The sequence below is a fragment of the Contarinia nasturtii genome, unplaced genomic scaffold (assembly GCF_009176525.2).
Source record: "Contarinia nasturtii isolate CC-2019 unplaced genomic scaffold, AAFC_CNas_1.1 Cnas_scaffold_220, whole genome shotgun sequence".
NCBI lineage: Eukaryota > Metazoa > Arthropoda > Insecta > Diptera > Cecidomyiidae > Contarinia > Contarinia nasturtii.
In genome coordinates this window covers 544,798-568,100 of record NW_022197577.1, presented here as the reverse complement: position 1 = coordinate 568,100, position 23,303 = coordinate 544,798, and the positions used below count along the sequence as shown (strand labels likewise).

General features: G+C 33.7%; 4 protein-coding genes across 6 annotated transcripts; 1 reads left to right on the top strand and 3 right to left on the bottom strand.

Moving 5' to 3' along the window:
- Positions 1-1,701: 1,701 nt before the first annotated feature.
- LOC116337213 (ATP-binding cassette sub-family C member Sur) lies at positions 1,702-12,105 on the bottom strand. Its single transcript, XM_031761610.1, has 6 exons — positions 11,433-12,105; positions 11,008-11,363; positions 5,600-5,823; positions 5,250-5,425; positions 2,649-2,876; positions 1,702-1,743 (listed from the first exon to the last, which is right to left on the bottom strand). Exons 2-6 carry the CDS (start codon positions 11,151-11,153, stop codon positions 1,702-1,704), a joined length of 816 nt encoding a protein of 271 aa, XP_031617470.1. The 5' UTR covers positions 11,154-11,363; positions 11,433-12,105.
- Positions 12,106-12,580: 475 nt separating this feature from the next.
- Positions 12,581-14,343, bottom strand: LOC116336868 (GTP-binding protein 10 homolog). The gene is made up of 8 exons (XM_031761041.1): positions 14,209-14,343; positions 14,070-14,139; positions 13,905-14,001; positions 13,570-13,846; positions 13,432-13,510; positions 13,179-13,336; positions 12,914-13,118; positions 12,581-12,850 (listed from the first exon to the last, which is right to left on the bottom strand). The coding sequence occupies exons 1-8, from the start codon at positions 14,239-14,241 to the stop codon at positions 12,651-12,653; spliced, it is 1,119 nt and encodes a 372-aa protein (XP_031616901.1). The 5' UTR covers positions 14,242-14,343; the 3' UTR covers positions 12,581-12,650.
- A 386-nt stretch (positions 14,344-14,729) lies between these two features.
- On the top strand, positions 14,730-18,954 carry LOC116336866 (translocation protein SEC62). 2 transcript variants are annotated; one of them, XM_031761037.1, is made up of 5 exons: positions 14,730-14,984; positions 16,473-16,611; positions 16,890-17,575; positions 17,643-17,878; positions 17,955-18,954. In XM_031761037.1, exons 1-5 carry the CDS (start codon positions 14,949-14,951, stop codon positions 18,052-18,054), a joined length of 1,197 nt encoding a protein of 398 aa, XP_031616897.1. In that variant the 5' UTR covers positions 14,730-14,948; the 3' UTR covers positions 18,055-18,954. The 2 variants fall into 2 exon arrangements, with proteins under 2 accessions (XP_031616897.1, XP_031616896.1); XM_031761036.1 differs by lacking the exon at positions 14,730-14,984 and adding an exon at positions 15,639-16,116.
- Positions 18,955-19,543: 589 nt separating this feature from the next.
- On the bottom strand, positions 19,544-22,775 carry LOC116336867 (uncharacterized oxidoreductase YjmC-like). Of its 2 annotated transcripts, none has more exons than XM_031761040.1 (9): positions 22,643-22,775; positions 21,201-21,347; positions 21,062-21,141; positions 20,937-20,995; positions 20,799-20,878; positions 20,536-20,703; positions 20,289-20,468; positions 20,016-20,224; positions 19,544-19,917 (listed from the first exon to the last, which is right to left on the bottom strand). In XM_031761040.1, the coding sequence occupies exons 1-9, from the start codon at positions 22,644-22,646 to the stop codon at positions 19,759-19,761; spliced, it is 1,086 nt and encodes a 361-aa protein (XP_031616900.1). In that variant the 5' UTR covers positions 22,647-22,775; the 3' UTR covers positions 19,544-19,758. The 2 variants fall into 2 exon arrangements, with proteins under 2 accessions (XP_031616900.1, XP_031616898.1); XM_031761038.1 differs by lacking the exon at positions 22,643-22,775 and adding an exon at positions 21,552-21,774.
- Positions 22,776-23,303: the final 528 nt, after the last annotated feature.

The following is a 23,303-nucleotide window of genomic DNA, read 5'->3' as shown; positions in this document are numbered from 1 at the left end:
AAAAAAAAATTAAGGCACGTCAACGAGAAGAGGAGCCATTATCATCATCATCACAACCACCACCACCAAGTGTTGTCATTGAATTGGCTCGTTTTGATCAACAAGGAATACCACTGCTGCCGGGGCAGAAGCGGCGTCGATATAAATGGCATCCAAAACGTAAGCAAAAAAATGTATTGGCCTGGAAATATGAGAAAAATAAAATTAATACGACAGAAACACAGTCATTAACCATACATCGTGATGTGAATGCCGGCCGAAATATGAGGATACATGGTGAGTTTTTATCATAAATAATGTATTTTTTATTTTTCTCCGCATTATTTATTTATTTATTTATTTATTTATTTATTTATAGGCTATCATGAAGTGGTTGGTCGTAGACTTCCAGCCACATTTGAAGAAAATGCACAAATCCAAAATAGGCAAGCCAAAGAAAGATTTGCTGAATTCAAATGGAAAAAGGAACGAAAGGTAACAGATTGTCATCAAATGTCAAAAACATAAATATACTATTTATGCATATCGCACAATCCGAAACATACAAATAAAAATATAAAAATCTGTTCGGTTTTCACATGTTAATTAAATACGAAAGTGTTCGGCGCGGTTTTTAAATTCGGTTTCATTGCAGCACCTAAATGTATGAATGTTAAAAGAAACCGAATTTAAAAACCGCGCCGAACACTTTCGTATTTAATTAACATGTGAAAACCGAACAGATTTAAAATTATACCTATAGTTTTCGGGAATTTTATACAATAGGTCGTGGATTTTATACAATAGGTCGTGAATTTTTATTTTATACAATTGGTCGTGAATTTTCACGCGACCTGAGTCGTGAATTTTTTCACAATCCGAGTCGTGAATTTTCGCGACCCGAGTCGTGAATTTTTATTTATTATAGTTCGTGAACACACAAACATGCTTATTTTTTTTTTAAATTTGTGCATATGTATTTTGTTTTTCAGATTGCCGCTAGACGGCAACAATTGCGGCGGCGGATGTCTTTTTCATCATCATCATCATCATCATCAAACGATAGCAATGAAAACGAATCATTATTTTCATCGACATCACCTGACGAATCATCTGGCCTGTCATGCCAAGAAAATTAAAATTTTAAATACAATATAAAAATTATAAAACAGCTAAGACATATATAAGTTTACAAATATTTATTGTAAAGATGTACGCACTGCCTGACAAGCGCGCGTGCCCGATTGAAAATTTGTATTACATATAAATGTATATGTATGTATGTAGATGAAATCCAAAAACTTTTCATCAGTTTGTTCCAGCATGGGCTGAAAAAACAAAAACAAACTGATTTTGAAGACATTTTTGCGATCAAAAAATGAATTGTTGAAAATTTTGTTGTTGAATTTGCGATCTTGTAACAACAGCAAAAAAGCAACAAATTCATTTATTATATCTATCTGTTTGTGAAAATAGTTGCTTGATTATCATAAAGTTCGCGAACATATTTATGATTTTTGACCATCTAATTGCAAAAAAAAAAACAAAAATTTTCAATCGCTCGCGCGCGCACACACACATGAGTGCGTTCATTTCTTTCTATCATCTCTTTTTTATTTTTTACAAAGAATTATTTATATTTGTAATTTTATGTATGTTAAATGTATGTGGAACTAATAAGTTCTTATCATGGGGTTGCCATTGATCATTAGTAGATTTTGATCATGGCTTTGTGGCTTGTTGTTCTGCAAGCGTGCGCCCCAGCTATATTTGAATGTAAAAATAATTTTTCTTAAATATGAACAAAATCGAAACTGCATTGTGTACTAAATAAATATTATTCGAATTCATTATAATTCACACATTCATATGCAAGTTTTATAAATTTATACACTTTTCAAGTGGTCGAAACTGAATTAAATTCATCAAACTAAATTTTATTACTTTGCCATATTTGAAGTGCTCTTCTGACCAAATGGCTAGTATTTTCACATAAAAAAATGGGATAATTTGAAAAATTGATGAGTTGGATACTCAAATCAGTTCATGCGAAACCACATTAAATTATCGAAAGCTCAAGAGTCAAAAATACCGAAACGATTGTTTTTAGCATGCCCATTCATGCGGATATCTATCGATACAGTTCAAATGTATGGCTTTGTGATAAGATATATAGAGTTTTAGACCAGTTTATTCAATTTCAAGAAGTGAAGATTTAAATCTCAATTAATATAATTTGCAAATCGAATGCTCTGTAACTCAGTCGTTTCCTAAAACTGAAATATCGATATTTTGAAGCACTTCTTTTCGGCTTATATGACTGCTGCACAGTTGTAGTCCGGCGTCCCGGTTAATCCGGTGTACGTTGTAACATCAATATATCCGATTTCCATTTTCGATATCATGTTTGAAATTAATTTATGTTTGATATACTACACTGGTGTGTAGTTCCGTACAACAAGAGCGATTTGTATTCAATGCGAAATTATTGGCATTAAAAAACTGTATTGCACTGGTTGAAAGCGTTGATAATCAATTTTTCGAGGGGAAACTCGTTATTTATGACTATTTATGGTTTATGATCTTTATTAATGAGTTTAGTTCAAGTGTTTGTTCGCATAATGCTGCTTTTAGTGGGTTAATGATGGAAAAGAAACGAAAGTACGAACCTTAAAGCTTTTGTAGATAAAATGAAATCGATCGTAGTGGGTTCGACAGGTGTCTGCTTCATGAAGTGTACCTAAATCTTCGAGTTCAAGTGGCTCATGGTATCCTTGTAAAATCAACGGTGTAAACCAGTAAAAGGTAATTTTCGATAAAAACGTTGCCTGCGAATGCTTATATCCAATATGTTCATCCGGCGTCAGCGTTGATTTCACTGCGTTTGTAAAGCTCGACTAAAAACATAAACACAAAAAGGTATTACATACAATAAATTGTCGGTTGAGCTTCGATTTTGGTCCACAAAAATGTACATTCGATGGGGTCAATTGTGGTTTGCATTTTTTTCTAAAATCTGCTTGAAAATCGATTCCGATTCGAATAAATTTCGAATACGAAAATTCGATTACATTAGGACTCTTTTGGCTGGAATATCGAATAATATTCATTTTCATAAATTTGAATATATTCTTTTTAAATTGAAGCTGAACGAAAAAAAAAGAAAAAAAATCTTGAAACAATGAAGTGTAACGTTTTAGATTCACATTGAACGCATCATTCTTGCACAACGAGTCACATGTGAACACTTTTTCCATGTGGCAGTCAATTTAACACAGACACACAGACATTCATAAATTCCAAGATGTGGAATAATTTCATATAGTAGTTTTGGTACATATTTGGGAAAAAAAATTCATCATATTTTATGTGGTGCATTGTGGCTATTGACTTATTCCGTTCGTTTGCCGATCGCATTTCAAGCGATGTGTATGATGTCTTGTGTGCCAAATAAATTTGACTCTCAAAATGCAAACCATTGTCGTTACTCTAGATTCCATTCTAGTTTTTCGATTTAATTGGAACATATCGTGCTCAGCATTACGAAATTGGAACCATGAACACGATTTTAACTCGATTCGATGTGAATACTTTTCCGCAACTTGCAATTTAAATGGAGCATAATTTTTACGAAGGAATAACAAATGAAATATAGTTCATCGAATGCGATCAGATTGTTTCGTTCGTTTGGAACGAATCGCAACACACACATACACGACTTTTAGCCATGGTTTCTTGTGTGTGTTTTTTTTGTTGACCATAAAAAATTTTATGGATAATTTTTTTTTATTTATATTCATGCGACCATTTTACTCATGATATGGTTTTCAGATGCAATTCATTTACTACTCCATTGATGTCATCGATAGCATATAGTACATCGATCGGGACATTGTGTTGCGTTTAAAATTGATGTGCGCTTTCATAGTGTACACACTCAGAACAGGGAAATGGCAAATGAATTAAAAACCAATATAGTTTTCCATATTTATGAGAGAGAGGCGGACGCGGGAATGTATCGCTATCGATTTGGCAAATAAACACAAATAAAACCATATCGATCGGAAGTAATAACATCGGCTGTAGAACAAGGAAATTCATTGCATATTTTGATGGTTTGTATTTTACGCATCGTGCGACAGATCGAAAGAGAGAGGAAGCGAGTGAGAGTGTGTGTGAGAAAGAGAGGGAGTGACGTGAAAGATAGAAAAGAGAGGTATTAATAGAAAACTACGTATAAACTATGTATGTACGTACGAGTGCCTTGCTTAATCTCTATATAAACATAAGTGATCAGAGGGGGCATACACATGCCTGGGATTTTCCCCGGTCTAAAAAACCAAAAAATGCCTCCATCTGAATTTAAAATCTTTCAATTTGCTAGGGTTTTTTGACGAGAAAGTGATGCGTTTTTTGCTTTTCACTTTTTTCGACTTTTTGAAATGAAAATTCTTCCGATTTTCCAGGTTTTTTGCTGATCAACCCATCTTCCTCCGTGAAAGTGGCATGTATAGAGTATGAATACATGTTATGTCATTTGCCCCCTCCAATACAGAAAAAGTCTGCTCATGTATGCTATAGAAAAGTTTTTCAAGCGCACACACTTCAAAAAGTAAAATAAAGCAGTGCTTTTGCATAAACAACATGTATCAGTTTCCGTTGAATTGACATGTAAATATTCTGTAAAATATGTACCGATGTATCGTTTGCGCCTGTGTATGCATACGTGCACTTTGGAGGATGCCATTAGAGAGCCAGGATTAATGTAGTGTACAGTTTACAACAGGATGTTGTCGTGTTTCGTGTGTCGTTTGTCGCGTTTTTCCTTTTTATTTAATAGATCCTCATTTCGATCTCGATGTCAACATAATACAAAATATTTCCACTTAACCAGATTTCACTATGTCAAACTATGTTAACTATCTCTCTCTCCTCCTCTATTTCATTCATTTTTGCTGCAACGTTTTTTTTACTATAGGCTATAAACATGAGCTATAATTTCTGATGGAAACATTCCCTGATACAACTTTAACTTGCAACATACACGTAAATTTTATATTATCTTTATACATAATAAATGTAAGTTTCCTCCAATAACTATTTCGATTTTAATGTTAGCAAAATTTAACTCCTTTATAATCAGCCGATATCTTATTTTTGGGAAAATTGAAAAAAATAATGTGCAATTTATTTAATGCCACATTTGATATCGAGATATGTCAAGTAACAGTATGGATAGGTATTTCATATGATAATAATGGAAAACTTACCTCGATATAAATGGTATACGAATCCAATAGAACCAAAAGCATCAGCCCAACGATTGTGCATTCAATCAGAACGGGACGTAAGTCATTTAAATCCAATGTTTCCATAAGTAAAATGACTTTATAGATTTTCGTCACGAAAACAAATATTTGGCACAGCACCGACAAATACAGATAACCTGGATATTCGCATCGAATGCGATTTATATCGAAGAACATGGAATTTTATCAAAATGGAATTTATTCGATTCGAGAGAATGACAAAAAATCAATTCTCACCACATATGTTAATTATTTGAAATGTCTTCAAACCGACACACAGACAGTGGCATGGTACACATTGTTTTTCTTACCTGATTTATCGGAAATTTCACAAACGCGAACAAATGCCATCACTAACACCGTTAAAGCGAATGACATCCAAGCGTAGGGTATTTGTAATGGTGATATTGATATATTTTCGTCGACTGTAATGGCAGCAGCCAGATACGATTCAGCCAATTCGAATGTGTTGATGAGAAAGAGAATAAATTGCACCACAGAACGAACATTATGCAAATAAAATAGCGTTTTGCATCTGAAAATTGCAATCGTACCAGATTCAGATTCATAGAAAGTGAATAGAAGAAAAAAAGTTACGTGAGTTTGTAAGTTTAATATCGGTATAGCTGGTGTGAATATATATTCGGTTAAAATACCGACGAAAATTGCAGTTAAACGCAAGGATACTCGAAAATTGTATAATATCATAAAGTACACACAATTTAATTTCTATGAATACTGGTGTTCGCATATTTGTTTTGTTGTAATTGAAATGAAAACTAAAGTCGAATAGATTAGAGAGAACTAGATCGGGGAATGCGGAATCAGATCAAAAGCTCAACGTTGACCTCAATCTACAATTATTGTAAATAACCGACACAAAACCACATCACAAGTGAAAGAGAGACATGCAGACAGAGTGAAAGAGAGAAGTATGCTTGTCCACACAATTGCAATCCAAAATACATCCAAAATACACATGGTCTGATGTTAACCGGTGAAAGTCAATGTTCACTCGAATTTTCGTTTTATAATGTGTAATTATGTGAACATTATCACAGAAATCTCACAATAATTAAACCAAAATACCCCATCTCAAGCTCTAATTTGAAAATGATGCGATGAACGCATGGCGAAAACATAAGTGCTGAAATGTGTATGTTTGTTTAACACAAAGGCAACAGAAATGAGATAAACTCTCAATCCACCCGATTGCGCGGCAGGTTGAACGAAACGGAAAATTGATATTGAATTGCTGGTGCATCATCGCAATTGGAATGCTGCACATATTGACTGACTGTACCTTCATTACATGTTCGTGTACATTTCGTTCAACGCATTGAGTTTTACCCATTTTATATCATACCATATGGCAGAACGGCGACGTATATAACAATGAATGCTTGTTTTAAAGAGAATTTTATTTGGTCGATCTTTTTGTATATTTGTGTACACGTTGCATATGAATTCGTTTTGGAAAGGCAAACACAGAATAGACAGAAATTATTTTTATGCCGTAGCTGATGTGCAGTTTTCGTTTACAATCGCTATAGACGCAACAATTCAAAACAAAAGTTTAATAAACAAGAATGGCTGTGCAAAAAAAAGCCGTCGATAAACAAATCGAATCGGTGATATCATTTTCACCTGCGTACCCTTTTAGCTCGGCCGTCTTTCTGGTGAATTGTTAAATATTCGCTTTTGGCTTTGCAAATTGAAGGCGGTATACGTGATGTATTCTCGCATCATGAATTCGCTTTTCGAACCCAAACACAAATCGAACTGTTGATAGATGCGTGAAATGATGCAACTGAGATTTGACATTATACATGTATGTACATTTCGATGATAACTTGTTACTGTTTCATGTGATCACGTTTCCACACGTTCCATTTTGCCATATCCTTTAACCGGGATAAAGACGATATCATTTCAGCAACATTGTCGACTTTTCATTCGATCATTTTCTTCGTTTTCTCTAGCACTTGATCTCTCTCTCTCTCTCTCTCTCTCTCTATCGATTGAAATTTTTGACTCTCGAAAATTGGCATCTGCTTCACGAACTAACATTTATTATTATATATAGGTTTGATTTTGGAATTGACATAGTTTCTTAACTATACACGTACAGTAGTGTGCATCTGCGTCACACGCCAGCCAAATTGCATTCCAGATTTGATGTTTGGATATGCTATGCGAATCATCAGTCGAACACAGAGAAAAAAAGAGAGTTCCTGACATGAAGATAGATAGAAAATATTGCAGCACATTTTTTCCCACAAAATGTTGTAACATTCAACTTTCTCAATCAGTCCTGGCTTGAAACGATTTACCCTTCATATTTTTTTCCACAATGATTATGACCATTATATGCTTTGGCATCCGTTCTGAATGAATATTTTGAATGTGGGTCACGACAGTGAAAGATACGGCACACCGACCAAGAATTTGTGCAGCTAATTTTACTGAACAATTCAGCGCAGGCTTCTAATTGAACACAACCGAATAATATACAATTTGAACATGTTCTACCTCTCTCTCTCGCTCTTTTTCTCTCGTGCACTCTCTTCGATTCGATTTTCAAACAATCACATTTTGCGGTGGTGACGATATGCCTGCATAGCTTAGCTGCGAGTAACGAATGAATTTTGCACTTCTGACCAGGGGTCCGGAGGTCCGATTATTATTTAATATTATTCCCTTGGAGAACGAATTTTAAAATAAACCCTTTACAAATTGTGGCAAATTTTTCGTCAATTCAAAAATGAAGACCTTTTTGGTCATGACTCATGGGAGAAATTCTTCCGATTTACTATAGGGTTTTTTCCGAGAGAAAATTCTTTCCACAGAAAAGCTTGTAGATTTCTTAGCTTATCATTTTATTATTATTTTTTGAGAGACAAATTGTCCCTCTACATTTTAGAAAAATTATCCCCTTGAATTGCCACCCCTACAAGCTATGATTTTGCGTAAACATTGTGGTGTCGGAACAGATTTACGGACGAATTGTTCAGATGGCAAACAGTAAAATGTCCATATCCACATTTAACACTGAATATTTGCAAATTTTTTAGATCTTCCAGTTGACAGATTTTGTGTTTGCATGTATGTGTGCAATGTCACACCGGCAGTGGTGGTGCCGGTGTGTTTTGGCATTTTTCACACTCACTCACTATTGCTCTATTGTATCACCATGTTGCCGCAAAATTGTACACTTCGCTGGATTAAATTCAATCGGTTTTGTTAGTGCCGAATCGAATTTTCTGATTAAAATCCATGTGCAGCATGTGTATGTGCACAACACCAAAATAGTGTGTCGTTTTTGATAGTTTTCGTTTCGATGGTTTTCGCTTTTTTTTATAGAAATAAATGCACACAGAAAACGACCAACCAAATGAGATGCCATACACACAGGTAAAAATGCATGTAATCATGTGTTAATGTTTTTTTCCTCTGTCGAATTTATTTGCCGAGCGTGGGATTCTTTTATTTTTATCGTCATGTTGATTTTTTTACGGTCGATTTAATCGACGATTGAAATCATTGCAAATGTGATTATTTCACAGCGGGAATATCGTTTAAAAGGCGCGTCCGAAATTGCAAACACAATACAACATATTGTAATAAATGTTCACAAATGTTCGAAATGTGACGTTGAACAGAACACCATGGAATCAAACAACATACCGAACATCACAAAATTTAAAAAACAGAAAACAAATTGAATTCTATCGTTAATATTGTTTGTGGCAATGCCACTGTGTACGCGAATATTTTCACTTTTATACTCACTCGACACCGTGTAAAACGAAGATGTAGAAGAACAGGAAGATGAACGCAACGCTTGTGTTTATAAATAAATGTGAAAATGGATTGAAAATCTTGCATAATGAGTGATTAGCGTCAATATTGAAAATGATATTTTCGATGTAATCCATGCATTCGACGCCGAACATAAGCGCAATTCAGACGGATTACGTTCTGTGGTCGGCTACGACAAGAAAAAAGAACATTTTCACGAACTATTTAAATTGATACATGACGTAGAGGAAAAAAGGTGTAATATCTCAAATAAATCACTGTGAAAATCATTTGCAATTTTCAATTCAGCGCATTCAACCAAGTTGGTATGTATTAATTGTGTGAATAGAATCGATGTGCTTAGATAATCTTATTACCGGTTGTCTAATGCGAAACACTTAAGACCACGCTCTTTGAAGACTATTATAAATATTGACAGCAAATGTATTGCAGTAAATGCCATATGTAAACAAATTAACTTACAGTTTACAAACGATTAACTTCAAATTCTCTTTTGCTGCGGTTTGATCGATGCAATGCACGATGTGTTGTCATTTGAGATACCGTTGCCGAGAGAAAGACAGGGGGAATGCGTCGGCTGATTAAAATGATTTTCATATTTCAGTAATGCTCAAATTACACTATCTCTCTCTCTCTCTCTCTCTCTCTCTCTCTCTCTCTCTCTCTCTCTCGACAGAGTTCTGACTGTCTGAAATGAGTTCACCGGCTCATAAACTCTTGCATACGCAAAATGGGCAAATCAGTTGAAATTCATATGCATGTCAAACCGCTTCTGCATTCAACAAACGAGAAACTGATTCGTTGTGATGAAGTGTGTCACGATGCATGCGGTTTTATCTCAATATCGATCGCACTATGATAACCATTTCAATTATATCATATCATAATTGGTGTGATGAGCGCTGGAAGGGATCTGTTTTTTTTCTCTTCTCCGCATGAACTGTTCGTGCAATAAATCGCACATGCATTCCGGTTATCCACACAGACAAGAGAGATAGAGGAAAAAGCGTTTAAAAGTGCACACGCGTATATATAATAATAATATCCATAACAATTAGCAATTTGCTATGGATTTCAATCATTTAGTGAAATTTAATTTGTTTGACAGTCCAACATAGTTCATTGCAGTTTATATATGCAATATTTTTGTTGATAATACATTGGTAACATGGATAAAGTGATGGAGAATCGTTCTCGTCGTTTCAATGCAATGCACCATAAAACTCTGCCAACCATTAATAAATTTCCGAAAGGAAATTGATATTGTGTTTACAATAAATGACAGAGGAGGAATTTTTAATCACATTAAAATTGTCCGGCACATCAGAGACTCAAATATTTAATTTATTAATTGAAAGTGTCCGGCATAGGTCGAGTTCGGGCGAGCGAAGACTGTTTTACAGAGCAATATATATATATGTATCCTCACATTATATATGCGAGAAGCCAGAGAAGCACTGATGAGCGAAGAAAAATATTAAAAGTTAAGAAGTGCGCAGTGAGGTGCAAAATATTAAAAGTGAAAATATCCCAATTTTAGAAGGAGCTTTACTTTTAATATTTTATAATTCAGTGCTCCTCAGTGTTCTTCTTTACATAAACTGAGAACATTCTATGCAAGCGACCTGTTGCAAACTCTGGTACACTTTAACCATCGAATTTCTATAATTTCAGAAAGACCGTATTGACATTAAATGATTGGATTCGTGTGGGAAGTATAAAACTGTCGTTAACGATTAAATTATTCGCTTGAATATAGTAAGATACTGTTGAGGTTTTGATCAAAGAAACACTGCCTATACTTTTGGGAATATTTCGTCAATTGAAGCACATATTATCCTTGATACGTCTTATGAAACACTTGACCTTTTGGAACTCACAGCAAAAAAACCCTTACCTTTGTTTATTCTGATGTAGAATGTATCCAATGCCAAGTATCAGCAAAATACACGCAATTACTGATGATCCAATGTTAATCACATCAATTTCACAGAGATTCGTTATATCGAGCGAACCGCTCGTACACAATTTAAAAAGAACCATCGTTGCTACCCAAAAATATCAATTGAAACCACGACGTTTTTTTTAAACCGATTTTTGGAAACTCCTATTACGTTTTGCTACACAATTAAAACTGTTTTGTTTTCCGTTTATTTGTGGAAAACTCCATTGAAAATCAACATCATTCGAATCAAAGAGCACATCTTTCATCGCACCATGTAAAAGTCTAACTAAATATTCACTCCGTTTTTTCTTAAATATTAACAAAAATGAGAAATCTCAATTAATCTAAATACATTTTTCCAATTAAAACAGTATCACCGTCTGTTTTTCCCGCTGTACATCAACCAGACACACGAAAAAGTAACAAATTTTTATGATTGCTGTTTTTCAAGCGTTGTATGTTTTTTTGGCATTTGTTATTCGGTCTTTTTCTTTTTCTCTCGCCTTGAACATGGTTTTCGTCGTGTACTACTCTATACAATCACGTTTTTAAACACCGACAAAATAAGCGTGTAATTCCAAAAATAACATCGATTCTAGTGAATTTGTTCAGCTTACGTCGCGTTCGCGCATCCATCGTATGCACACACACTTTACAGCCACAAATACATTAAATCGGGATTTTTGTAAACAATATTTTCGACATTAAAAAAAACTCTTCGCTCTTTAAATGGGATACATGTAGAGCAAAAAGTCAAAGAATGAAAATTCCAATTAGTCAGGAATGACGAATTTGCCTAAATGCTTGAACTCTTTCCACAACAACTATTATAGACAAATGAAGAAAAAAAACCGTAATTGCTCGAACGGGAGTACATGGGATTTCCGTTGTTGTTAATAAAAACACTTTTTTTTATTCATTCATTTGTCTCTGGATTTCAATTGCAACTTTTATGCTTTATCCACCTATCCACCTTTTACATATATAATATAGATTATACACAGATTAGATCGATCGTTAATCTTTCAATAAAATATACATCGCGAGCGCTCACTTGAAATGTGCTGTTCGCATGGCACAAGTCGAATATGTACTGGTTGCGATCGACGCCAATCGCTCTAGTCAGCCGTGCTATGATTTCGCATTGCATTTGTATTTAATTTGTTTAGCCTCATCGTTCGAATATATATCGTTAACAATCACACACTGGATGTGTGCCGGTTTTGTTTTCGACGAGAGTGAAGCACATTGCAAATGCTACAAGTGAGAAAAGGTTCCATATACTTTTCAATGGGAAAAATTCATTGAAAAATATTCAATATCTATTGTTGGGAATGAGAAAAATTCCCCCTTTGTTGATGCACAATTTATTCAATTGAATGCAAAAAAAAAGTCTCAATAGACGAACACCATGTACAGCTATATTTCAATTTGCTAATTATAATTACTGACAAATAAGTATCGTGTATGCATTATTTAACACACGAATTGGCCCATCTTATGTCAATATGCGAAAATAAACACATCATTTAAATTCATATTTATATTTCTTCATACATCTACAGATAATTATACAAATCGATTTATATAAATGTTCACCCACAATTCTCTTTGATATTTGAATTCGAATCGGTTGAAAGGTTTTCGGTTTTCTCCGCGTATTTATCGAGTAATTCACGTATCGATGTTTTTACATTGTCGATGCCAATTTCATTTTTTGCCGAAATCACATGAACGTCATCAAACTCTAAATATCGTTCCGATAGCAACTCTTCAGGACAGTCATTTGTATGAGCTAATTAAAATAAAGTCGATTATTAGTATTTCAACAAACATATTGCATAATTAGCACACATACATTTTAAATCCAAAATTTTCTCCTTGATTTGATCATATTCACTCTGTGCACCGTCTTCGTCAATTTTGTTCAATAGTAAAATACACGGCCGATCCAATAGTTCGTTGTCATACAATTCGAGCTCTTTATTCAATGCGTAGATATTTTGAATGCATGTTCGTAATCGATGCACTGCACTCAATTTAAATCCGAACAAATCAACGACCTGAAATAAAGACGATGCGTTTCAGTTTCGGTTCGAAATCAAATAGTTTGTTGTACGTACCATAAGAAGTAGTTTTGTTCTTTCAATGTGTTTTAAAAATTTGTGACCCATTCCGATGTTTGCATGAGCACCTTCAATCAAACCCGGTAAATCAGCAACTGTGATTTGTCGATAGTCACTATACCCAATGGTTCCAATTTGTGGTCGAAGTGTTGTAACTGGAATGCATCAAACATTAAAATATGTTAATTTTTGTTGATTTTGCCTACTAATTGGTTGTTATTTATCGTTTTTAGCTGTTGAAATATCTCACATGGATAAGAAGCTATTTTTGGGTTCGCTCGTGATATGGCTTTCAGCAATGTACTTTTACCGGCATTTGGGAATCCCACCTAATGATACACATGAAATGGTCAATTAATGATATCAAATTGAAGTTTGTTTTAAATACCATTCCAACATCGGCAATTAACTTAAGGTCTAACGTAACGACGTGGCTCTGTCCTTTTGTTCCTAAGAAATTGTTGCCAGAACAACCGCCGATTCCACCACCGGCTGCCAAACATGTGTCGCCCGGTTCATTGAGTTCACCAATTTTTGTGTGGTTCTCATCAAAAATGGTCACACCAATTGGCACTTTAATTTTCAAATCCTCACCGCGACGTCCCAAAATACGAGATTTTGAACTATCTTCACCCGATTCCGCTTTGATCGCTATACCACGGTATCTGAATTTCAAAGATTAATTTATTGGAACGAAAATTTTCGAATTGCAATTTATTTTACTTTTTGGCAAGAGCGTTCAACGAATTTTTCTCATTGGCCTCAAATTGAACACAGCCACCTTGACCACCAATACCACCGTACTTTGGATATCCATTTCCTATTTTAGTAAAATAGTGAAATCATTATAAGTTAAATACCATCTTCATTCATTTGTTTTTCAATTACCTCCGTGGCCACCTTTAACATTCAATCGCAACGAATCCACGAATCTCAATTGATATTTTTTCGTAAATTTCTAAAAGTAATAAACAAATCTATGGTGAAATCAATTTCAAAATTCATTCGAAAGTAACAATTTACATACTTTACAGAAATGTGATACGGTGACAAAAACCATTATTATGTCTCCAAGCAAGAAATAATTTAGCGAGTATTTATGGAATTTGGTCACGGCTTTCAAAACAAATGTTTATCTAAATGCGATTGGAATAATACACGTGAACTTAGCTGTCAAACGACCGTGGTAAGTTTCCGTAAACTGATCCCAACACAAAGAAATGTCATCATTTGCATCTGCTTTGTATTTTGGGTACTTTTTCAAAAAAAAATTCACATGAATTAATTTAAACTCGCTTCAAAATCATCAAATTTACATTTTAACGAAAATGTTTGCAAATATTTCAACAAATAATTGGTATGAAGATGATTTTTATGGTGACAAAAACCTTGCCCCGTTCACATTTAGATGGCGTTGTGGCCTGTACTTGAAGTTCCATGTCAAATGGAACACCACAGCAGAAATCCAACAGTCGTGGCTGTCGATTACGGTGTGTCTGTATGTGTGTGTTTGTATGTATGTTGTGCGCGATAGCAATTTGAATGTCACTAGCCACGAAGTGCGCGTATAGTATATATCTGTGTAACAATTTCAAATCCTCTTGTTTCCAATAGACATACAACAACAACAGACAGAATTTGCTGTGCGAGTTTTTATTATTCCTTTATTTTATTTTTTGCTTCTGTCGTCCGTCGCAATAGTGTTCATATTCGTACAAGTGCAAAATACTTTGCTGCTAGCTAAGAAACAAAAGAAAAAAAAAAAACATGTCGGACAAGAAAAGATCGAAACGTCGAAAAGATGTAAGTTCCATTTAACAAAAAATACAAGAAAATAATGCTAATTGTCGACGTCGCAAAAAAGTGAAACGTAGTGAGAAATCGATTAGTGTAAATGCATAATAGCTGAATGTGTGTACCGTGTAAATGCGCGAACATTCCTGCTACGTGTGTTTCGGGTCAAATCACAATTTAAGTTTAAGAGTACACATTATTTTGATGACATCTGTTGTGTTTTTAAATATTTTCTTTCTTTATCATTTTTTATTGAGCGCAGTTCGAGCGGCTCTAAACTGTTTCTTACTTATATTTATCTGTTTTTCATCAACCATATCCATCTGTATTTATTGTTTGTAATCGTTTTTGGTTTTTTTTTTGTCTACTCTTTTCCTTTGTTTTCGAATCCGAAGTGAATGACGACAATTTACGTCGTGATTTTCATATTTCAAACTGGATCCAAAAATAATATCAAAATTACGTTCTTTAACTCTCTTTGAATCGATACATGTTATTGCGATTCATTTATGGGATTTTTTTTTCTCGGTTGTCCGATAAATCAAAGAGACGATACGCTCACGGTCACAATAATATGCAATGAAAATGCAAACACAAGCACACACACACAGCGCACTCATATGAAGCGGATCACAAGACATTATCATAGGTGTACAGTGAAATCGCACATTCAATGGAATAAGTTTCTATTCGTGAAAGTTTTTTTTCTTTCTTTCTTTTTTTTGTGTGTCTTACATTTCGGTATGTGTGTGATCCAATTCACATTGGCACAGCATTGTTTTACAGTTACAACGATACATTGACAAAACAGCATATGGATTTTGAGATAAAAAAAAATCTCCATTATAAACCAGATGAACAGATTATATAAATTTTTATCGATATTCGACTTCACTGGAAATCATATGTTTGAATCAGCTTACAGGAAACATTCTAACAAATGGAATTTTTATCATTGAATGTTTACAAATGAACCTCGCCACACGCATTGATAACATTTTTTTTTGTTTCATTACATTGTGTTTACTCAGTCCGATTTTGATAAAGTGCCTTGAATTTCGATTCGACTTTCGACCAACGCAATGATTTTTCTCTTATGCTGAAAATATACAGCGCTAGGAGTATGTCTACTGTAGTGAAGGTAAATGCATTGAAGTGAATATAGCGCATCATGTCGATTTATCTCACCGTTTTCATTACTCCATGATAGTGTGTGCCCGTGCATCGTTAGTAAACATGAAAATCATATGATAAAATGAGCTTACGTATGAAAAAAAAAAAACCAAAACAAACATTTAAAACAGCGATGCCTACGTTTTTGAACTTTGTGTGGGGTCGGCATTAGTACGCATGCGCTTTAAAAACATGCAAATAATCGGTTTGAGTCTATAGTCAATATCCAGTTTCGTTCGTTTATTTGTTTACAAATGCTATATTTAAATTGGAATATGCAGCGAATGTCTCGATTTTAATTTCGTTTTTGTCAATCGTCTTTAGGAATACACTGGTCCCGGTGGTGCTGAGGTTGAAATAGAAAAACCATCGAAAGACGAGTATTCGGTCGCAAAATGGATCAAGAAAAATGTACCGACGAAAAAGACGAAATTTTTGAATCATCATGTGGAATATTTTACCGGTAGGTTTGGCAATGAAGTAACGTAGTGACACGAGAAAAAGACTTTATTCGATGCTTTAATGGCACTGTTTGAGTACTATGACCTTTTTAAGAAGATCTTCCATACATGCTTAGTTAACGTGTGCTGGGTCTTCTGAAACAAGTTTTGATCAAAATGAAAGTCACTCAAAGTACTGAAACAGCACATGAAGTCTTTTTTATTTAATTTAAATATGATGATCTAATCACATAAAAACATGAATTTAGTATGTTAAATATGGTGTGTTATAATTTTGCAGCAACCAAAGCATTAGATGCATTGATGGCATCAAAATTCGCACAAGGAGACCAATGTCTGTTTCCAACCCGTGAGATTGCAATTGATTTTCTCGATGCAATGTTGACGCATAAATTTTTCCATCGCGCCAAAAAGGTTCCCGTTTCCGAAGCTGAATTGCGTCGCGGTAAAAAACCAATCGAAAAGGATAATAAATCGGACGAAGAGAAAACGGTTAAGAAACGTCAAACGGTGGAAAAATCAAAAGACGACAAGGCAAGCGCTGATGATACCGAAACTGGTACAAATGCCGAATCAACGAAATTGGATAAGGCACCGGCTGAAAAGAAAAAGCGAAAGATTCGCTTGGACATGCATCCGGATCAAGTGTTTGTCGATGGTGGTGAAGCATATGTTTGGATTTATGATCCGATTCCGATGCATTATTGGTTGTTTGGTGCATTGGTTGTTGTTGGTGCAATCGTTGTGTGTTTGTTCCCATTGTGGCCGCCAATGATTCGTAAAGGTGTTTACTATTTGAGTATTGCTGCCGCTGGTTTCTTGGTATTCATTCTTGGTTTGGCCGCATTACGTTTTATTGTATTTTGTATTGTATGGGTACTAACCGGATCAAAGCATCATCTCTGGATATTCCCGAATCTAACGGAAGATGTTGGTTTCTTTGCATCATTTTGGCCACTGTATACAGTATGTATTTTTTTCATATTTAAACATCAACGAAATTCTAACCTCACTTTTTTTTTCAATTCGATAGCATGATTATCGCGATGGTTCGTCAGACAAATCCAAGAAGAAGAAGAACAAAAAGGATAAAGACAGCGATGCTGAAGATGATTCGAATGTGACATTATTGGAACCGGAAAAAATTGAAAATATTAAAGAAAACGAAACGGGCACCATTGTTTCATCATCGGTCGACGCACTGCTATCAAATGACGATGGCATCGATGACGACCAAAGCGAAAAACAAAATGATCACAATTCAAAGAAGTAGGTCACTTTGCATGCCAAACAAATCACACTTTATTCTTAACAATGTCGTTTTTTTTCGATTTTCTGAAAATAGTTCCAGCGAAGTCGAACGAGACAGCGATTCGGAGAGTTCACACCGTTCAACCGATAAAGATTTCGAAATAGTTAATACCGATGATGTTGATACATCTTAATTTATCAAAACATTCTAACTTGCTTTTAATCACTGAGCATTTTTTTCGTTAATAAAAAAAAGGAACACAAGCTGAAAAAAAACGACGAAAAAACAATAAATATAAATATATTCGGAATTCAAAAAAATTTGCTGAAGAGCAGCCAGTCCAGAGACAAAAAGTGTGTTGCTGTTTCTTTGTCAAATTTTATTTCCTTTTTTTTATATACATAGTAAACAATTTCGATTTATTTTAATTCTAATAAATCTGTTAATTACCATGAATTCAATATGTATGTATCCGAACATCTTTTGATAAATTATTATTATATACACACAAAAAAACAAGTCCCCGCATAAATGAATGTAAATGTAATGTTAATATGCGAACTTTGCATTTGATTCAATTGTTTTCTTTCTACGAACAGAATATATATGTAGATATTTATTACTGCAGTCGGTTGCGTTTGCAATTCATTGCATTTGAATTGCACGCCATTCGATCAACAAATGCAACGTAATAAATGTCAGAACTACACACTTTTTTCACTCTTCTGAAAACAACAAATTCAGTCTCACACACAAAGAGAGGATAAATGATACCTTAAAATTATTTTAAGTAATTACTATAATATGAAAATATTATAATTATGAATGTGCAACAATTTATTCTTCCCATTGATTTGTTATAGTATTTTATGCAGTCCGATTACGATTCGATTAAGTGTTGAACAGGTGGCAATATCACAATGAAAAGAAGCCAACCAAACACAGACCGATTTCATTTCTTCTTTTTTTAAATTATTATTTATTTGAATTGTAATACAGTGGATTTCGTATCGCTGACAATTGCAAAGAATGGAAATCTGGATTTTATTTATGTAATAAACCATTATGTATTTAATATCGATACAAATTTAGATATGATATGGCCTTATGTTCTTTGGGATCTCTTGACCTTTTATTGATTTCAGGCTGCATTGAATAAATTTTAATTTTTTTTTCGACGAAATAAACGGTAAATCTTATCAATGAAGTTATTGTGAAAAAATGGTAAAAATGGAAAATATGTTGAGGTATAAAAGGTAAAAATCATTTTTTTTTCTCCGAATTATGAATTCTTGGCCAATATAATCCAGAGAATGTTCCTCAGAACAGCTAATGTGAGGATCTGGAGCAATAAAGGCCCTCCACAGTGAGAAAGAAAATATTAAAGGTAATGTCTGCTCCTCCAACTCCACAGAGTGCTCCCCTCACATTTATTGCTCTGAAAAATAGTGTCTGATATGAGTGCCTGATCAAGAATGTCCTACAGCCATATGGAACTTCAACGCAATTTACTTGATAAGCAAAGACTATCATTGTGGTTGCATTTCATGCAATGCGTGTTAAAAGCTGAAATTTATTATATAAATGTGATAGATGTGAATAACATAAATATGAGAATTTTTGATTTGACATCGGCAAATTTTTCTAACCTTAAGAAAATAACAAAATGTAAAAAAAATCTATTCAAAGTATAGATAAAAATGCTTTATTCGTCAAAATTTGATTTTTAAGAATTTCAATGATATGTGAAACGTTCGTTACTTATTAAAAAGGCATTTTCTAAATTTGGTTCCAAATATTTTTTCGCTCTCAGTTTTTTCGGTCTACATAGCATTTTTGATGTCAGACCCATCTCTAAATCATATATTACTGTATTGAATATGGCAAAAATAGAATTTTACATTGTTCCAATTTTGGGAACTTTGAGCTTTGCAGCAATGTCATCGCAGTTGCTGAGTTGATTAACATGATAACGAATGCCACCTTCTTCGTCCGTCTTTTTCATATGAGCATGTTCTGGATCGCCTGGAACCAAAACTGGTTTCTCTTCATTCACCTAAGGAAAACCGTAATTTAGTTGGTATCAATATCCAAATTTTGCAAAAAAAAAAAAACATTGAATGTTCATTTTTCACGAGTAGCTAAAAAACTCACAGGTTGTACGTTGCGAAGAATGCCATTCATTTCAGTCATTCGATCCGTAAATCCGGGAGCAAAGCAATCAGGATTAACTGCAATGAATACTTGTCCAAGATTTGCTTCAGAACCTGATCCATCCAATGTCCACTTTCTGATTTTTGTTGAAAAATTGGCATTAGATAGAATCCCAGTCATCACTTCGACCATGCCGCACAAGCCATAGCCTATAATCAAAAACCAAGTTAGAAATATAGATATATTTTTAGCACACACATGATGGTGATTTGCCTTTATATCCTGATGTCTCTTCCAAGCCACCCAAAGGTAGCAACATGCTTGCTTCAAATGCTTTTTTCGGATCGGTAGTAACATTGGCATCTTTGTCCAAAGCCCATCCAGATGGAATTGGCAATTCTTTTCGCAGCTGCAATTCGACTTTTCCAACAGCAACAGCAGTCGTTGCCATATCTATTTTTGAGAAGAAAACATTATTCGAATTCAATGAATGAACGAGATTTTTTTGTGATTTTCATACCTAATACAAAGCCATCGCCGTTATTTGCTGGTGCTGCAACGCTGATTGGATTTGTTCCGAGTGCCGCTTCTTTACCCCGTGTCGGACACAATATCGGCGATGTATTTGTCATCGATATTCCGATCAACCCGTGTTCTTGAGCTTGTATTGCATACCAACCGGCAATTCCTTTTGAAAATATACAAAATTCGGATGTATTTTTAGTGTCATTTATATGTTATCTAAATGATAAAAGTGATAACAATGGCAATATATCTTAATACCGTAATGATTGGAATGATTCGCGCAAACCCATCCGACACCAACTTCTTTCGCTTTTTTTATTGCCAAATCCATGCAGAAACTAGAAATAGTTTAAATCTCATAAATTTGATTTTAATTCGGTTACTTCGAATATTTACCGGCCAACAACTGCACCAAGTCCATTATTTCCATTAACCCAGGCAGTACATGGTGATTCCTTTTGTTAATTAAAACACAAAATTTAAACATCTAAATTAGTTAACGTAAATTTTAAGTGGCTTACTTTAAGAATTGTCGGGACCGCAGCACCGTCAGTCGTAGCAGATTGTATATCGTTCAAATACATTTCAAGGCGATTCATACCTAATGGAAAAGGATCATGATCATCGCGATTTTTTATACCCAATATAAATTGATCGTACCGTGACTGAAGTGACCGCGACAATCAGCTGCTATTAACAAATTGGCCATTAGGTCAGCATGGTTCTGTGGTACTTTCAACGAACGAAAGCAGTCGACCACAAATCTCTTTGCCTCATTGACAGGAATGACATCGCGATTTGATCCATCTGTTTGACAAATTTGTTTTTTGATTATTACATAAACTTTATGACAACATATCATTTCACAGTTTTTAGATTGGAGAGAATTTTAACTTTAAGTTTATATTTCATTTGCCCAATGAACAAATTAACATTTTATCAGCCCGAAAATTTTTAGAAAATACTTTTTAAATTTATTCTTCTTTGATTTATACTTTTTTTTCCACTGACATTTTTGTCCTATATTCCGTACTACAGTATATAGGTACTTGAAGTTTTTCATGTTAAAATTTTCTATGGAATAAACGGCGTATTCTAATACGGCGTATATTTAAAAATACGACAATCACAAAAATTGATATTTGTCTAAATGTTATCTAAAATAATAAACGAATTCCTCTTTCACGTAAATTTCCAGTGCGTACAAATCAACACACTAATATACATATAAACACGAACTGACAGTGGATCTACGTCGTATTTAACATACAACCGCTTGAGACATTAAACTATGTGTACATTGTCGTTCCAGTGTATCGTTGTATTGTAGATTCTCCATAGGACGGTTCTATTAGAATCACTGTGCATTTATATGTGGTAGTTGGAGATCTCAACGAACAAACAGTTGTTTGTCCGTCCATTTACCAACATTTCTGATACAATTTCCACACTTTTCACGCTTTAAGGATTTTTTTTAGTTTTAAAAAAGTCATTTTTAAATTGGTTACATACAGTCTAGATGTACTTATGAACTATAGTTAAAAAAAATATATATATATAAAAATATAAAAAAATTATAAAAAAATAAAAAATAATAATAATAATTTTTTCTCAAATATTTTTTTTTTATAAATAAATTAAAATATGTTATTTTTCTTCAAGTTTTTTTGATTTTATTTAAAAAAAATATTCGAGAAAAAATTCAAATCTTCCACATAAAAGATCACATTGAAAACCTATGATAACGTGGACCGTAACAGAAAATGAATATCACAGTTAAGATACGGGTAAAAGTGAACAAAAAACTCCAAAACCAGTTTGATTTTTTTTTCAAATTCACGTGGTTGCTTTGACGAAGCCTCACCTAATCTTTAAATCAATATAATTGTTTCACGGCGATTTATTTATGTAAGTCTTAATTCTTTAATTTATATTCCAAGATAACTTTCCAATGAAAAATACCATTTAAATTTATTCAATCTTTTCAAATGCTTGACCCATTTTTATTTTCACTAAATTAACTTGTAAAATCTGTAAACTTTTGGAATTTTGTTTGGGCTGAATTTCGACAAATAATAAAATAATAATCAATTGTAATTTACCCATATTTAAAATTAATTTAAATTATTCAAAAAATGCACGTATGATACGGTTAAAAAGAAAGCGTTCCTTGTTGAAGAACGACTGATTAATAAACGAAGCAACCGCCAAACGAAACTTTATAGCATTTGGTAACAGCGATATTTAACACCATATGATGCGAATATTTTTTAATATTTTACATACTATTATGTACTATATACAATATACATACATATATACACATTTATATTATGTATTATATACTAAAAAAATTTCATAGCTGTGTACATACACAAGAACAAACAAACATTCACGTCGAGAACTTTTTCAAATTGGTCATATATGACTCAATTTTCGAAAAAGCGTTAGGCACAAATACGCAAAAAACGAATACAAACAAATATTTTGCGAATTTGTATTGGGCCAGCTTTTATCAGTAAGTACTGATAGACGTTTGTATGAAATTATCATGTAAATTGGCCGTGACAATACGTACAAACACTAGCAAAGCATCATGATCTGCAGATGTAAATATGTGTTGATTATTTTGATAACGAAGGTTATTGCTGTAAACATATTAAATTGAATAAAAATAACCAATTCTTTTATTCTTACTTATTGTCTATATTTCCAAATATTCGTATATAGTATATGAAGTACATCTACATGACTCTTTTTGTA